General features: G+C 33.5%; 1 protein-coding gene across 8 annotated transcripts in view; it reads right to left on the reverse strand.

Annotated features, from left to right (window-relative positions):
• Lar (tyrosine-protein phosphatase Lar) overlaps nt 1-19,352 on the reverse strand; it is a 232,476-nt gene that overhangs the window by 34,407 nt on the left and 178,717 nt on the right. For all 8 annotated transcript variants that reach the window (XM_088257182.1, XM_088257179.1, XM_088257176.1 and 5 more), the window contains exons 6-7: nt 9,856-10,050; nt 2,595-2,705 (exon numbers count right to left, since the gene is read on the reverse strand). In XM_088257182.1, coding sequence (XP_088113308.1) covers nt 2,595-2,705; nt 9,856-10,050 — 306 coding nt within the window. The remainder of the gene's footprint in view (nt 1-2,594; nt 2,706-9,855; nt 10,051-19,352) is intronic.

Here is a 19,352-nt window from a genome sequence, read left to right on the forward strand (position 1 = left end):
AAGAACGTCATAAATCAAAAAAAATGATTTTTCAGGAGAGCGTTTTTAAAGTTTAAAAATATAACACAATGTATTAAAAATAAATGTCGAGCCACTTATTGAACTTTTTACTGTGTAACACTTCTTTTTAGGTAAAACCTGAAGGTTCTTTCTCCATTTGAAAAATATTTAATATATTTAAAAAAATAATGAAACAATACCTTTTCTTCAAAATGCAAAAACAACACTTTCTGCTCTGTAGCGGGTAAATATTAAGTTAAAAATATGCTTCTTTTGCTAGGATATAGTACATTTTCTGGGCATTCTGAAAACATCCACAACTGAAAACTGAACTTTCAAAATCCGCCAGATCCAATATTATAAAATTTAAAAATAAATACACTATCGGAATGCCGATTGTGGATTTTATTGTTTAAAATATTTATGTACTTGAAAACCCTTCTAAAAAATACTTAAAAACAGTGTTTTATTTCAAATTCCGCTATATACATTGAACTTGCCTTCTGACCCATATCGGCCAATCAGAGAGCGGGGGTAGGTCAAACATTAAGATGACGTCATCATCGTCTGTGTCTCGTGTATTTTTTTTAAATACTGAATTTCTTTTAAAAAAATGTGAAAATCCTATATTTCATAATTTTTTTTTAATGATAGACAAATCTTTGAAACATAAATGTAACCCGGATAATTTTGCATTTTTTTTGTAAAATCGACTTACATGGATCTGGCGGATTTTGAAAGTAGGCGACACATATATAGAATAAACCAAAGTCAAGAAACCAGCAATCTTTTATTAATATTCTTCCACCACCTGAACCCACAATTAAAATAATTGTATTGCCAAAATAATATTGTATTGAATGCAGTTGTTAATGACGAGCAGTAGTATCGATCTTCTGGTTCAGTAAATACACTATACATATTATGCAAATTGATTATGCAAATTGCAAAAAGCGTCCACTATTAATTTCGTTTCCATGGATATCCCACAGTGTAACATCCCAACCTAGGCGAACATAAACGGACAAGTTATAATAATATGGCGAATTTCAAACGAACCACAAACGCTAAAATATTATGATTGAAGGGGTTGAAAATGGCGAAAGAAATACCTCACGGGGTGTTTTATACATCGGATCGTCGTAAACGGATCAACTCTTTTGATCGAAACGACCTCGCGAAAGTACAAAAAAAAATACATAAAAAACTGGGTCTCGACCCGCTTTTCATTATTGATTTGTCTACCACACGCGGTGTTCATTTCGGCTTCATCATCGATGAATAAATTAAACGATTACATCGTCGCGGGATTACTATCGGAAATTCGTGATGAAAAGAGTAATCAAATATTAACAGTCGGAATTGACTCTTGGCGAGTGAGTGCCTGCAAACGTTCAATATTTGTAATGATAATATGGAAACTTGACGCTTTGTTTGTTTCACTTAGTGTATCGATAATAATTGCGTAAATGGAAAAGTTTATTCGTCGACATATAGAAAATACCCGCCACACGTCAAACACTTGATTAATCATTTCATCGTGAAATGTTTAGTCAAAAATATATTGAGTTGCACGAATGTTTATATGCTTGATTTCTCCACATATTTTGTGGACAAACGCGAAACATTATAACGGAGAGCCGATATGAAATTTCAAATACCATTATTCGATTGGTATCTCAACAAGGATGATGATTTTTGAACTTTGAAATCGGAAAACGATAGTATGATTATTGATAGGGCTTACTACCTGTCGTTGGTTGGTTTAAGTGATTGCTTTATACACTGCATAACATTAAGCATTTTAACTAAGGTTGACAGCGACTGAAATATTACATTAAAAAAGTTGCGGGTACGTTTCAGGAAATAATATAATTTCGGTAAAAATATGAATTATGTTATTTCATTGTGTACAAAGATTTGGGCACGCCAATATATTGAACATTTGTTTTGTTACTGAAAGTCACTGTCAATTTTTTTTAACAATTTAAGGGACAATTTCAATGGGGATGACATTCTTACAAGGTCTAAAAACACAAATAACTACATTTTGACATCTCAGGTTTTCAGGCGTTTCCCAGAATGTCAAAATAATCAGGGGTTGGTATCTTATATTGGAACAAATATAAACGCCACTTTGAAAAAAAAACTTTTCTCATTCCAACATGGATGGCAACTGTTAACTCATATGTACCGTGTAATAAGATTCATCGATAAATATGTCCGAGTTCCAAAAATTTGAGTAGTGTGGTCGTCAATCACGAGTAGAATAGTGAATTTACATGTGTATAAAGTGCCCTGACACGTCATAAGCCCAATAAATGCCCAGACATATTTATAAACAAGTATTTGGACACACTCAAAATGTTATAAAAATATTACTACGTATATGAAGCGTTCATTTTTAAACTTGAAGTGATGTAAAATGATTTTATGTATGGTGTTTTTCATTTCTTCAAACTTGTTTTCAGAGCAGCATCTGTAAGGAGCCGTCTATAAGGCACCGTGACTCGGGATATTACGAACAAAGACCGGCTACTGCGGGTCTCAAACTGGGTAGGGTCTGTAAACGTTAAGTAAATGTTCGCACTCACCTTTGACGTAAAGGATGGTCGGTTTGGAGTACTCTGTGCCGATGGAGTTCTCTGCCACACACTCGTACTTCCCTTTGTCGTCCTCCTCGCTCTTGGTGATCTGGAGGGCGCCTGTGGACACAACATAAGGTCAATATTGTGCGCTACATATGGTATACTCTAGCTCCACATAATGGCACACCTTACACGCTATCTGGTAGAAATGCGAGAGCGTAATTCTCCTCAGGCGGTATTTTATTTTTTATTTTTTCAAAATATATTACATACAAAAGTCATATATATAATATTTCAAATGAGTAATTTCTATTCTCATTTCGGGACATGGGATTAAGGTCAACAAGACTGGAACACAAATATTTTTTTTTTTTTTTTTTAAATAACCAAAACTAATACATGGCAAAAAAGTAAAAAAACAATAAACAGGTATAATAAATATGCATAAGAAGCATATTTAAAAGAAATAAATGAGAAAAACATGAGGTAAGAAGCATATTTAAAATAAACAAATAAGAAAATATAAAAAATGAGAAAAAAAAAAAAAAAAAAAACGTAAGTAAAAACAAAATAAGAAAATATGTCTAATCACTTCATATATGTATATATCTTTCCATAAAGTATTTTTTCAGATAATTTATTTTGGATCCTCTTAAGAAATACTTAAGATCCCCTTAACGTAAGAGATCCTTTTCTGATACAAATTTATTTCATTGATTGAAAAAATATATATATATAAAACTGCTGAAAAGAAACAATAGCCATTTGAAAGAAAATTCACATTATGTATATTTAGATGTATATATATCCCTTTAGAGTGGAATTCAAAGGGAACACTTAAAACTACATTTTAATAAAGACAGATAACAAAACTGTTTTCAATATAGCAATAAAACACTCGTATAAGACCACTTTTTAATTTATAATGTAAATACTAGTTTCGATAACTAAAGATGTTCTTTTTAACATTTCACCTGTAAAAAACATCTGTGTTTCTTGAAACTAGTCGTGTTTATATTAATAATCTAAAAAGTTGTCTAGTAAACAGATTTTAATTTTTATTACTGTATTAAAATAATCATGTAAAAATAATGTCCGCCTCCGTAGTGTACCTAATGGTCAGCACGCTAGGCTTCTAAGCTGGAGGTCCCGCGTACGATTCAAATAAATATTAGTGATTTTTCTGTCAATATTTATTTAATACGACCCCATACTGGTACCTGAAGCGGAAGGCTGATCACCTTTCCTTCGTGTATTTAACGATCAAGATAACACTGCTTCTATACGATGCAGTGCCCTATGCACCATTGGGTGCGGATAAGGGTTAGAATTAAAATAATACAAAGTAAATAGAAAATCAAAAAATTTAAAAAATAAAATTGTTTTGAGTTATGTTTTATATGTTGGTACATGCAAACTATAAGTGTTAACATATACCGTAAAAAATGTGCTAGGTAGGTTATTACTCATGATAATTTTTAAAAATCCCTCGCGTATATTTAATTGCGTAACACTCAAATTAGTACCCAGTCGCGGGCGAATTCACAATCGTGGCAATAATCAGAAATAACAAGTGTAATTTTGGTTTAATGCGGAGCAATATAAACCGACGGCGGAACGCGAAATAATGAAAACGGCAAATTGTAATAATGAAAAATATTGTATCGCCGCCTTACGCCCGCGACGAGGTGAGGCGGGGGCGTTCTTGGGGGAGGAATTCAATAAGAAAGAAATTAAAAAGATGACCTATGACAAAAGTTTTCGTTGTGCGGGAGAATCTCTCGCGGAGAGGAGTCCCCGTGAGATGCGCGGCCGGTCAGGGGAGAGCAATGAATTTTCCATTAGGGGCAAATAACATATTACAACATCGCTGTCGGGAAACTTTTGTTCCGAGGGAACAGATTAAAAAGTAAAGTCATTCGGTATTATTGCTCGTTTCGGTCCGGGAAGCGACGCGGACGCCGTCACCCAACACGCAATCGGGGGGTAAGATTTCTGTACCGAAAGACAACACAAGATCTATCGGGAAACATTCGTTTGAAAATGCCATAACTAGGCGAAACAATTGTCACAACACTAAATTTTATGTGTTTTTTTTAATAAAATACAACTTAGTAGGCTCAAAAAATCTGTGTTTGATTAAAAAATTAATTCATAAATTAAAATGGAGTTCTACAAATTAAACGCCAAATCAATAAATAAGATCTATAAAAAAAATATACGTAAGTAATTCATAGGTTGCTTTGAATTTCAACACAACGTACCATTTTAATATTTGCGTGAATCAATACATGTGATAGGTGTTTTCATCCGTGATAAAATTGTTTTGTCAACAGATTTTTTGACAACAAAGGCAGGGCCATCTATTGACCGTAACAGTCACACTACTACTACTACTATCCGCACTTAATGGGCACTGCATCAAATTGATGTAATGTAAATTTGATCGTTAATTATGTGATGGCAATGTGATCAGTCCCAGTGCCAGTACCAGTCTAGGGTAGTATTAAATGAGTGAAAACGCACATATTTAAGATGACTCCCTTGGAAATTGAACCTGGGGCCTCCTGCACGATAGACTAATGCACTACAAAGGCGGAAACACAATACAAGCAATACTAAATATTGCTCATGGCGAGCAGCATGCTTCTTAATAGCTGCTGTCGTAAAGAATTTTCAATGTTGTTTCATAGATTTTGAATATTTTCATAGTGAATGTTGCGTCACCAGCATTGTGAAACTAAATATTTTAGAAAGTGTGCTTTCTATTTTTTTCCCCTCCATTTAACCCTTTATGTTGCAGAAGTCTAAGAACTATTTAAAAATAAATAATAAAAAAAACGTTATTTTTTTAGAATTATTTGGGCAGTAAATTAGTAAATAAGTTCTGCTGTCATCTCCAGAGGTGGCAGCATAAGTTTCGTGCTTAATTATTTTTTTAGAGCTAATTGTTTCCCAGAAACACGTGTGGCTCCATATAGGTATGTTGGGATTTTTTTTCCAGTACTATTAAAGGGTTAACTAGACTAAGCAACAACAGCGCGTGACCGGGCAGAGCTAATAAATAAATAGTTTTTTTTTGACATCTTATCAAAGATGAAGAAGAATATGGAAGTCTGGGCATTTACGGGGCTGACGACCGTCATAGGCTGGTTTAAGTAATCACTTTACATACGTGTAACATTCACCAATTCTACCCATTATTGACAACCACACTACTCAAATTCTTAGAAGTTCTAAATATACGAACCAATACAGAAACATTGTTCTTGAATCACAAGAACTTCTCTAGAGACATCTATTGGTGAGATAAAAAGAAGCTTTTTATTGAGCAGAAACTCTTTTATCAGACTTCCATATTCTTCTTCATCCTTGATGAGATGTCAAAAAATAATATAAAAATTAACTCCTATAATTGGAGGTAATCCAGATTTGTGAACAAGTCAGTGTATGAAGCGTGTTTCACCAACCTTTACGGTGCATTGATTTAGCGATCTGATTCCGCGGGTAGCGTAACTAGCAAAGCCATTGATTGGGGATAGCAAAGATTTGCTGTCATTTATTTAAAAGTACCTACAAGAGAAACGCTTCTCGGGGGAGCGATGGAAATCAAGTTTCCCGGAGCAAGGAACGATCTACGGAGAAATAAGGGAAAAAGAACGCCCGAGGAAATAAAACGATTGTCAAAGCTGTAACAGCGCAAGTTGGGAGAGTTACTTTTATTCTGAAACTTCACACGGCTCTCCTCGGACGCGATACAATAATATAGAGACGTCCCGTTAGTTTGCAGTACGTGTTGGATAGTTAGAAAGCGCATTATCCTGTCGTAGGAGTTTATTGTTTCATTTGTTAGGGGACCATCACCGAGGGCATTATGAACCATACAGAGGTGAAATATAAAATTTTATTTACAACATTTTGAGTGTGTCTAAATACTTGTTCACAAATCTGGATTATCTCCAATTAAAGGAGTTATTACTAATACAAGAATACTAATAAAATAATTTCTGCTCAATAAAATAGCTTCTTTTCATCTCACCATTACATGTCTCTAGTGAAGTTCTAGTGATTCAAGAACAGTGTTTCGAAATTGGTTCATATAAGTATATAGAACTTGCAAGAATTTGAGTAGTGTGGTTGTCAATAATGGTGGTGAATGTTACACGTGTGTAAGTGATCAGTAAAAACCAGCCTATGAAGGTCGTCAGCCCCGTAAATGCCCAGACTTCCATATTCTTCTTCATCTTTGATGAGATGTCAAAAAATAGTATAAAATTTTATTATTAGAATATAGAAATCAGTAGTAACAATATAATCTGGACGTCTTATGATTTAAAAATAAAACTTTAAATCTTTGTTCACAAATTTTTGCTCCACTAAAATTTAGCTCCACTTAGTAGTTATTTATATCTAGAAGTAAATAAAAGAAGAAGTTTTCATTTATTGATTCGGCAGTCACTTTGTGGAAATATTTATCCATTTTTAGTTATAGTTTTACATGATAAGTACCACTTACGGTGTTTGAAAAGGATGCGGAATGCATTGAAACACGTGTTTCAGAAGATTTTACGAAAAAGTAGTACTAACTCAGTAAAACTTCAATTAAGTTTTACTTGTTTAAGTGATTACTTTACACACGTGTAACATCAATTCTATTATATATACATATTTGACAACCACGCTACTAAAATTCTTGAAACTTCTAGTTATATTGATAAAACTCGTAACACAGTATGCATGAGTTCACTATAACCATCTATGGTCGGATGAGAAAAGCTTTTCAGTAAGCAAACTCTTCCAGTTGTATGTGAGGTCTGAATCCTGGATTATATTCACAAACGCTTGAAAACAACATTTTCCATTTTATTTTAGCTTATTTGGTAAAATTAAATATGAACCTTCGATTTGAAAGTTAGTATGAAACTTATTAAAATCAGATGTGCGAGCGCCATCGACTCGTAAAAAATAAAGCCTATGGCATTTGCAAACAACGTTCCGATTAAATATTTCTCTCTTTCCATTATCGGAGCAAACAAAACCCAATCAAAAATATATACAACGAAATCGCAGTCGTTCTCCAGGCCAACAAAGTCGTGTCGAGAAGTGTTATGTTTGTTAAAAGTTTAAATTAGAAGAGAGGGAAGAAGTTAGTTCTGAAAAATAGGAAATTTCAAATGTGCTGCAAGAAAAAAATTTTAAGGTTTTTTTTTTAAAAGAGAAAAATACCATCAACACTTCAAAATGCGGATGGTAAATTTAATTTTTTTACATCGAAAATCAGAATTTGACGATTTCTTTTATTCGAACAATCGCCATATCGTTCATCGTTCACTTTGTGTTATACCACTTAAAAACTCATTCCATCATCAGGCCAACTATATACTGTAGTTTGTTGGTGTTATGATGATGAAATGGTTATTTAAAAACCAGTAATACATAAGGTGAACGACGAATGATAAGGAGAGTGTAACATTACTATACCACAAAGCCAACTATGCTTTTCATTTACAAAATACATCCCTTTGTTTGATTTAAAACAGATAAAACAATATTTGTGGAGGTCTTCACCAAAACGTTACATTTCCATTAAACATTATTTCAAGTAATCAGGAATATTAGCTTGTAAAATTGTTACGTTTTGGTGCGATTTAATGATTTCATATTTATTGGATTTAATGGTTTAACACAGGATCGGTCATGTTTTGTAGGAACTTTAGTTAAAATTTCGATAGAATCCAGTAAACAAAATAGATTTGCATTTAAAGGATTTTTTGTGCAATATTGGAAATGTAACTATTTGGTGAGGACCTTCGCATTGGCTTGGTGGACATATAAAACTGCCATATGCTAAGAAACGTAGATTCAATGGAAAATGAGAAATGAAAAAAAGAAACGGGCGGACCTTCTCAGGCGATTCTAAATCGAAAGAGGGTTTGAAGAGAGGTTAAACTAGCCAAGTACTTTCAGTTCAGTAGGTTGACAAAAAGCAGTTGTCTCGACTCGACAGTAATAGTAGCGTGGCAATTTAATGCCTCGGGATATTTGATACAATTACGAGAAGAACTTACAATATAATAAACATTTATTACGAGTTAAATAAAAAAAAAAACAAACACCATTGTTCATTTTTCAGTTTATTAATGCAAACACGACTAGTTTCGAGATCTACGGATGATCTCATCAACAATGATGATACAAACAGATCTGAATTTAACATATCCGCAGTTCTCAAAACTTGTCGGGTTTACATTAATAAACTCAAAAGTGGTCTAATACATCGCTCACTCTTTTCAACAGCGTCATATATCAAAAAACTTGATTTTTCAGGAGATCGTTTTTAAAGTTTAAAAATATAATAAAATATATTAAAAATAAATATCCAGCCACTTATTGAACTTTTTACTTTGCAACAGATTTTTTTTGGTAAAACCTGAAGGTTTTTTCTCCATTTACAAAATATTTAGTGCATTCAAAAAAATAATTAAACAATACCCTATCTTCAAAACACTTTCTGCCCTGTAGCGGGTAAATATCAAGTTAAAAATATACCGCTTTTGCTGGGATATAGTGCATTAATTGGGCATTCTGAAAATATGCACAGCTGAAAATTGTCACTGAAGTGATCGCTTTAGCCAGCGAAATGCCGTGTCGTAAGCAATGGGATGCTCAGACTTCTAACTTCTTTCATACAAAGAGGAACGATGGATGTTTCATATCAAGTTGAGACACATTTAATTTGACATCTCATCCATTGGGTGAATAACCCAGTATCTGATATAGTAAATTATATTTATATTGAAAAAAATCAAAAGGTTAAATTTTGAAATTATTAATTTAGTACCTGAATGGTAAATGTAAAATAAAGACGATTTTCACAGACCGAAAATTCCTTTCTTTCTCTCATTTTAATCAAAACACGTAATCCGAACGATTCTCTAATCCGACCAACCCACTGCGCGATTTACGTTCGGATTAGCGATTTGGCATTGTAAATCATGTTGTGTCACGTAATTGACAATCAAGATAATACGTCAATATGATGCAGTGCCCCATGTACTATTAGAGACAGATGAGGGATCAGAGTTGAAAAAAGATTATTAATAAGTCATTGTTTGCTGAGAAATGTATAAAGATGAAAACATTACATGTTTCATATCAAGTTGATATACCTTTATTATTCTTTTTCTTCTTGGAGTAGGCCTTGTGACCTGTTTTTAAGAGGGATTAGCCTCCTGCAATGTACCTTAAATGTGAAAATAATAGTTACCAGGCATGTTTCCATCGAGAAGAGTGTAGCGAGGGTTGGCGCGGATGTCGAGCGGCATGGCGTCCCTCAGCCAGCGCACGCGGGGGGAAGGGTTGCCGCTGGCAGCGCACAGCAGCACCGTGGCATGGCCTATCTCTACCACTTGCGTACTCGCAGGAGGCATTATCGAAGGGAACCCGCTAGGCACCTTGTCGACTGAAACAAACAAAAAAAATCGATCAAATATACTCAATCATGAGTGTGTCCAAATTCTATACACATTAGCAAAAAATAAATACTAAAAATGAATATCACGCTGAATAAAAACCCATCAACGACAACTAAACTTTTATTAATTGATTCGGCGGTCATTGTGGTAATATCTATCAATCTATCTATTTTTCAATTAAATTTTACTCGGTTAATACCAATATCTCTTGTTAACTCTTACATTTTTGTTTCTTTAGATATAGTGAAGTATATAGATATTTCAACTTAACGTTTTGTATGTAAATTTTAAAGCAATTGGTAAATAAATTTAGATTTTTAACAAACGGACAAGAACCATTTTTTTATATAAATATAATTAAATTTGTTCTTAAATTGTTAATTTCAATCAAAACAAGCATGGTCACACGATATGGAAACTGAAATAAATCTATCCATTTTTAATTTAAATTTTACTTGATACATACCACTATTTCTTAAAATCTAATGTGACACGTGTTTTAATGCATTCTGCATCATTTTCAAGCACCGGTGTTTGAAAATGATTAATTGTGAAATGATTAAATTAAAAATAGAAAGCTAAACCGGCAGTACATAACGTACAAGAGGCCCGGTACCAACCCTAATATATGGTAAAACGAACGTTATGGTAGAACGCAAAAACTTCATACTTCCATCTCAATAGAATTCTTCATCATGATGTGGTAGCAATAAATTCTCTATACTAAGTTCTGTTTGGATATTAAGGTAATTAAAAAATATCAATTAAAAAATACGCGTCTTACATTCGGGACATTATAGAAAACGATAAAAATTGTATGATTGTGGCTCTTAAGGAACTTGGGTGTAATATATTTTGATGACCTCCAAAATAATATTTTGTCGACAGAACTCGAAGGGGTGAGGGGGGTTGATTCCGATAAAAAAATAACGACAAGCAGTAAATGTCCGAATTCCGTACGGAGTGGACCGGTCGCGGCATTAAAAAGTTAGATATAAATGTCCCAGGTAGAGAAATATAACCTTTGACCGGTGAAGGCCGACGTATTGTATCGGAGTTTTATTACTATACACAATATGGAGGCTGTATCTCAGGCCTGGCTAACCCACATTTCACCCCGGGCCACATCGATGACCTAAAATTTTCCCAAAGGCCGCATACAGACATTTTTAAAACATTTTTATAACAACGTTTTTCATACCTATTGATTTTTTAGAAGTATAATTAATAATTTAAATGCAGAGGTATTCAGAAAGTACAATCGGGGTTATTGTGAAAAAAAAAAACACTACTACGACCAGATGTGAGAAGAAAACACACATTGAACCAACAAAAAATGTATGTGCAAAAAATATATAGTAATAAACCCGCGAATACCTAAGCGACTTATACGAAGACATGGGCTGCTCGACGTATGAGGAGCTGAAGAGGGCTTCGGAAAATATACGAAAATGGCGAAGAAGATGTTAACTGTTGCTGTAGGCCAATCCGCAGGATGGAGACCAGAGAGAGGGAAACATTTTGAAAAATTTTAACATTTTAATTATTAATAAGGACACACAAACCAAACAATATTAACAATTTTATTTTAAATAAAACCAAATTATCAATGGCCACTCAGAGTGAGATTTGAGTTTCTTTTCGCTTACTTAATTTTTTTAAATCTGTTTCAATATGTTATACACCTTAACAGGTTTTCGAGATTTTTTAAATTGCCTTGAATTGGCGATGCTTAAGAGCGTGCGAACGGATATTGTTAACTGTTTTTATAAAAACATGCATGACTTGGCTCATAGATAATACTTGAGCGCATAAATTTTGTTAATGTACCAAACGTGTATCACAAATATATCACTGGTTTAAAAATGTATTCTTCATACATGACCGCGGGCCGCAGGATGGCCACCCTTGCTTTATCTCATCAAATACATATTCGACCGGCATACAGCAGGCGCGGGAATTCGTATGCGAGCACGCGAGAATATCGCACAATATACACACACGAGGCATAAATTGCTAAGCTCCCGGTTTTTGCATAATTCAACAGATTCGGCGGAGGAAGACGGCCGGAATCCATTACAGTTCACCATAACTCGTGTGTGGGGAAAAATTGAACTGTAATTCACCGGTATTTAATTTCATAAGTCCGTACAGGGTACAATTTACTCGATACCACTCGCACTCGGTCAATAAGTCGGGACGTGTGCGGATTAAAATTTCGCCAACCAGCTAAAATTAAACGAACATGGCAGTGATATTTCTATCACCGTGAACCAGTATTGAGATGTGGGACGTTAAAAAAGGAAAGTGACAGCGGTTCTTAACCAACCCCAGTGACCAAACATGTTTTACATATCGCAAATACGTATGTCCAATATTTATGAAACGAAATTACCATCCATAATCGTTTATCTGCGAAAGAATGTATGCAGTTGACAAAAAATGATGAGGAAATAGGACATAAGGATCTATCAGATTTAGTGGTGTTTTATTTAGAAAATATGACAAGAGGAATAAGAGAAACAAATGAACTATGTGACAAATCTTCATCGATATAAGATATTGAATCCATTACATATATTGTATTGTTTTTAAGGGATCAATCTTATTCATACATTATTAACTGTTAAAAAAATATATTACACATTCACTATCAGTTTTAAGACATTTAAACTAAATATGATATAAATTCTTGTACCAAATAGGCAAGGAGTATTTTCTAAAAGTAGGGACTGACCGGAGTCATTTCGTCGTAACGTAACACGTTACGATACACAAGCATTCGTATAGTCAGTACAGCGAGCCGAGCGCTCCATCCGTAGTCGGATGCTCGCCGCGAGCGACATTACGACGTTACGTTACGTCGAAATGCTCCGGTCAGTCCCCACCTTAAGGCAACTAATAAATATTTTTAAATAAAAAAATAAATAAAACGTTCCACATAAGAGAAAGATCAGAATACAGCACATAACGTACGTAATCCAAATTAAGAAAAATGTTTCGTAAAGAGCCGATTTTCTTTTCGTGGTAAACAAAATTCTTTCCTGAAATTATGATAACCAAAAATATGTAAAAATTCTTTGATTTACAAAGGGCTAAGACGAATCTCCGTGGTCTGCTATCCTTTCCGAAATCTCCACTCAAATGAAAAAGCAGAGGGTACCATACCGTATTTTTTTATAGCTCAAACGTTTCATTGATCAAGATTAAAAATATTGGAAAAATTCAATAAATGAAATATCGGCGGTCGAGTGAATATCTAAAAAAAACATCTCATAAAAGGTTCGCTAACTTGGTTTCAGAGAGCAGCATTGAGATATAAGGGGTTGTAAAACTCGCAGAAAAGATCTTGTTAGGTAGGTACTCAATATGAGGCTGTTAATATTTTTAAGTATTTATTTATCTTCTCCTTATTGCATAGGATTGAGATGGTGCGGCATTATCTCGAAGGTAAATAATTTTTGCACGAACGTAATTTATATTTAAACATTTAAACAATTTATATATATTCTTTACGTTACGGTTACGAATTGAAATATAATTTATTAATTTATATTTCAATTCGTAACCGTTAATAATTCTTCTCAAAATTTAGGCAACCGGTAACATGTCGCGCGCTATTAGAACCACTTCACAGTTAAACATTTCAAATACATATTGTCTAAGACGCCATAGCACATTTGATCAAAGAAAAAGTAAAAAATTAAATTAATTATTTTTATCCTTTGTTTTGAATGTGTCGATTGTATAAATTGTATTGAAAGACGCAATTTTTATACCACAGGGCCCTGATTATGGCCCCTGTAATGATAAACGAAACTTTGGGAACGAGTATTCACAAAACACGGCATAAAAATGTATTTTAAAAAAATCCGCAGAATAAAATATGTTTTCCTAATAGCTACGAAGTAATACAAGTATTAAAATTATTGCATGAAAATCATTTACAAATTTCTTTTTAATCGGAGAGATCCGCTTGCTTTAAATTATATTTAATACACGCCCCTTGATGCGACTGATAAGGTTTTATAGCATACCTATAAGGTTGATCAGATTGGGCGGAATTATTTTCCGGGTCATATATTTCTATACGTTTCGGAAGGGAGGACATGGCGCTGTGCTGAGGCAATCCTACAAGGCGATTTTACAATTTATAGAAGGGTGAACGTATCCGCAGATGCCAGGATAAATTTAGGTCAGAATGTACCATAATTACGTATGAATTTAATGACCTCGCTTCAAAGCGATATCCATATCGACAGATATAAATTAATATTTTTAAAACACGTAATACATTTTCCGATGACTGTATAATACTCATAATTTTACAGGCTTTCTTCGTGGAAAAATAGCTCAAATGCAACTCATCCTACAAAAATATGTGCAACCCGAATGCACGGTCAACACATTAATATTATATGCATGTCGTTCGTAGGGTAAAAAATCCAGCGTCTTATAGAATAAATAATTATTTATTGACATGACATTCATTTTATGAAAAAACATTAGATTTTAATGTAAACATTTACACTTGTGAAAACCACTATTGAGTTTATCGATTCGAAGACGGCTAATTTCGAGAACTACGGATGTTCTCATCATCAAGTGACAAAAAAACTAACAAGCAATAAATAGTTAAGGTATTAATAGAAGTAGGTGAGAACTGGGTTATATGGTGGGGTTTGGATTAACGGAAATAATTGAAATAAAGGACGAGGAATAAAAAATAGGATATTATTCATTAATGGTTTATAAGATTTTTTTGAATGGCGAATGGATAGCGAGATAATGACTTGTCACGATCAGATTAATCAGAACCTAAAACCTGGTAGTGTCAAAAGTCTGCGTAACCGGAGGGCATGTATGACTTAATGTGTAAATGTGAAGAAACCTAGGAGTGCATGTCAGGACAGAGGAGTGTGGCGTTCCATATTCTCCACCTACCCCTGCGGGGAAATGGCGTGATAGTAGTAGTAGTAAGATTTTTTTGTTGCATTTTTTTTTCATGTACTTATCTGTGAGTAGTAATTTTATTGCTCTGTAATTTGTATTATCACCCATTGATGAAAATATCCGTATAAGTTGAAACTAGTCGATTATTATCGATTAACTATAAAGTTGTGTATATTTTTATTTTTAACTGAGCACAGTAAGATTAAGGTATATTCCAAACTACTTACAGTCCCTATATAATTATACATATACAATTCAGCAAGTACGAGTAACGTAATACAGTATTATCAAGCTCCGAATGTGTATATAATATTGGCGTGTGTGTGATCGTCGGCTCATCCAACAGCGGTAATAATTCTCCATTTAGTCGGAGCCAGCCAGTAAATATTAATAAGCAGTGCACACTGCAGCCGGCCGAGAGCCGAGAGCCGACACAGGAGACTGGACACCGGACTAGATCGGTTAGGGAATATGACAGAGTCTGCAATTCCAGACACGCGGTTCGGAAGTCTGAGAATATGGCGGAACTGGGGACGAAAATGAATTACAACATCTTAAGGAAACTCTATACCATACACTCTGAAACAGTTTGGGAAAATAATAATTAAATAAATCAAATTGGTTTATTCATATACATATAATGAGTATGATTTGACATATATTTTTTTTGAGTTTTTAATTATTTTATTTTCATGTACGGAAAAAAATGTACATTGGCGGGCGTTTTGCTACGAAGCAATATGTTCCAACAAACCTACAACAGACTAATGATATTGGTCAATTTGATACCTTATATGGCTGTTTACAATCAAAATAAAAAATATTTTAATGTCCTTATTATAATAAAGATAAATTGAGATTGTACATGTCTTATTTCTCTTTCTATTCCTATTTTTTAATAGTTTAAAACGTTGAATTTCTATAATGTTTTTTAGAGATACTTTGTGGCACATTTTATAAAACTTTTAATAAAAAAAAAACTAGAACTTGACATGCACATATCCCTGAAGATTAGAAGGTCGAAACCGGTTGGAGAAAAGTATCAAAAATAAAAGTGGTTAAAAACAAAATTCTAGTTTTATATGTCAAGTTTTTTAAAAGATTTATCTATACTCTCAGGACAACCTATAGAGTATATATTATGAAAAAAAACTACATAATAGATGTTTCCAAACAATTGTTAGAAAACAATAACACATTACCTATTGTTTTCCTAATCCTAAAAGATAATAAAGATTATGTAAAACTGACGATAATATTGATGGTTAACAGTTGAACCATTTCACATCAATATTATCTTTTATCTTACGCACGTAATATGGTATTATGAAACATTCGGGGAAAACACGAAGGTAATATTGTGTTCGATTTACTTACTGTGAAAATATTTTCATTCAACAAACACACAACATATTTTACATCATGAAATTATATAATTATATTAACACATGTTTACTTTTTAAAATATTATTTTCAAACTTTGTTATTACAGTGGAACCTTTCATAACGAGCATAATTCGTTCCAGAATCTTACTCGTTAAGCGAAATATTTTATTGTTTTGACTGGCGCGGAGGTCCCGGCTTACAAGTGAATGACTTGCTCTAACTCTGTAACTCGTTATGCGAAATGTCGCTCGTTGAGGGAACAACTTTTTAAATTTTTTGCTCGTTTTGAGAGGTGTTCATTATAGAACGTTTCACCGTACTTACCTAAAGCCCTGGTTACGATCAGTTATCCATCGGATATTGGACAAAAATGTGGAGAAAAATGATTTGTGTAAATATTTAATGCGACTAGATACTACTAGTAGATCATGGCTGAAGTCACCATAAACACACTATCTGCGGGCGGATTCGCGCTCATAATAGAGATAAACATCTCTGAAAAGAAGTGATAACATTTAACCATACTGTATACATCGATATGAGATCAAAAGATGCCGCAAGTCATGCGTAAAAATAACTTACACGCAATTTACGAGGAGTCAAGTGAAAAGGTAAAATTACCCTTCCCGCCGAACACCACCAGTCCAGTGAAACGGTAAAATTACCCTTCCCGCAGATAGTGTGAATACAAATCAGGCGTCATAATTACTCACAATCTGCATGCAAGTCAGCCGTTACGCTGCTTCCGTCGCTTCATTAATCAGCTTTCTTTGTCTTATAAGCGGGAACGGTAAAGTGTTTGCTCTCGCAGCTCGAGTCTCAGGAACGGACCACCGAGAGTAAACACTCTCGCGAGGGTACTATCCCGCTACTTGCCACCCGCACAAAATAACACCGTATAGCCTATATGCTCAAACGTTCTAAGCGAGCAAACCTGCCCACACTAAACCCCGGCCAATTGCACACTTGTGTGTACTCATCCTGCAAACAACTACAATAGAGAGCTGATTTTATTCAACAAGTTCTCAGATTTTTTCAGGCTGAGTTCTAAATTAAGATATAAGTAATAGATGTTAATAAAGATCGCTTATCTACATATCCTATTGGAATTCAGTTCTGTATGTGATTTTTTAAAAATCCTGTGTTTATCGTTACATTAAAAACCACACATTCCTAATTATAAACACAGTTTGTATTCCAAGGAATACAATGTGGATTGCAATTTTGTACGAACATAGCTTTAGAATTTCGATACTTTCTTGCAAAAATCTGCCTAAAACACACATTTCAATCGGTATTTGAAAACAATTTTTTATAAGCCAATATAAAACAATTAAAAAAATACAACGGAGAAAACATATTTTGGAGTACTAACTTAATGAAATTCTCAGTACCCATTTCACTTGTCCCAAGATTTTTAAAAATATTTCTGAAAACACACTTGCATTTAAAAATTATAACTAGCTAGACATTTATAATGAAAATTAGTCCAAAAATATGGTTGAATCATGCAAAGCTATTCATGTTTAATTTTAATACTCTCATGTAAAAAAAAAAACAAAAACATTTTCGTCTATTAAAACAATGTATTTAAAAAAATCATCTAACATCAATGAATAAAAATAAGCAAATCATATTTTAACAGCACGAAACTTTTGTAATGTACGAAAGATTTCTGTATGGGGGATTAAGATATAAAGGGTACGTAGAATTTCTATATGAGTATACATGTTATGTAGTTCTTAAAGATGAAAAGTATTTATTAACGAGTAGAGTGGGATACGCCCAATCTCTCAGGATCCAAGATATAGAAGCGCTCGAATGGTGAGGGAGGTTTCAAAAAATAAATCAGCAAAAAGAAGGGTTCGAAATTGTAGTAACGTTCGTTATCCTCAATTGGGTACGGTGGCTGATAAAATATACACGACGCGAGAAACAAAAAGCGTACAGGGTGTAACGAATAAATTAGTCGACATTTTCAAGAATTGTATAAAATAAACGATCGAGATTGTATCAAGAGCATTTCCATGAAGAAAAAAAATCACTTCAAAAGCCTCTTTATTAAATGTAGGTGACAAATGGCAAGAAAGAAATAATGCCGGTTATACACAGAATAATTTAACAAAAATAAAAATATTTCACTATTTTTTTAGCGATTAATGGAAATAGACCTATAAAAACAGGCGAAGGAAGTCATTTGTCTACGAAATATGTGAAATTATTTAAAAAATATATATATATATTTTTAAATCATGTGTTGCGTATCTCCACACAGAAAGTGAAATAAATAAGATAACCGCATTAACACCTAAAAGGAGTTGACATACAATATATTTTTTAAAATTATTTGACTTATGCATGGATATCTTAACACAGTGAAAAATATAATTATTATGTCAATTTCATTAACATCTTATTTTATAACTACTTGTCAATCGTCACTATTACGAAAAAAGGGTTACTGGTGGGAAAATTCAGAAATTTGAGCTTTTTATTTGCAACGCGTAACATACAAAGGGTAGGGAAAATATTCATTCAATTTTATTATGGTTAGAAAGGTAAAATTTATTCATAATCATTCTTACGTTATTTTACGCCCATGATGCGCACACCGCCGTTTTCAATAATCCTAGGATTCGATAAATATTTTTAAAAATATTATAAAAGGATAGCTCAGAAAGTACCTACAGCCTCGGACCAAGGCAAGATCAGGAAAAGACCCTAGCGTGGAAAATGTTAAAGGTATAATAGTAATCCCTTTGAATATTATAAATATTTTGTCTTATTTATAATTGCCATATTTATTTATAGTAAATATCGTGAATAATGAACATGGTAAAAGATACCAACAATAAAAAACGTGTAATGTGCAGGTCACAATGTAATACATAATATAAAACCTCGATATAACGGACTAGCTGAGGGGAACACCACGTTACAGCCGAATGTT

This window comes from Brachycentrus maculatus, unplaced genomic scaffold, assembly GCF_059751285.1.
Source record: "Brachycentrus maculatus isolate JH-2025_06_01 unplaced genomic scaffold, ASM5975128v1 h1tg000073l, whole genome shotgun sequence".
In the NCBI taxonomy this organism is placed as follows: Eukaryota; Metazoa; Arthropoda; class Insecta; order Trichoptera; family Brachycentridae; genus Brachycentrus; species Brachycentrus maculatus.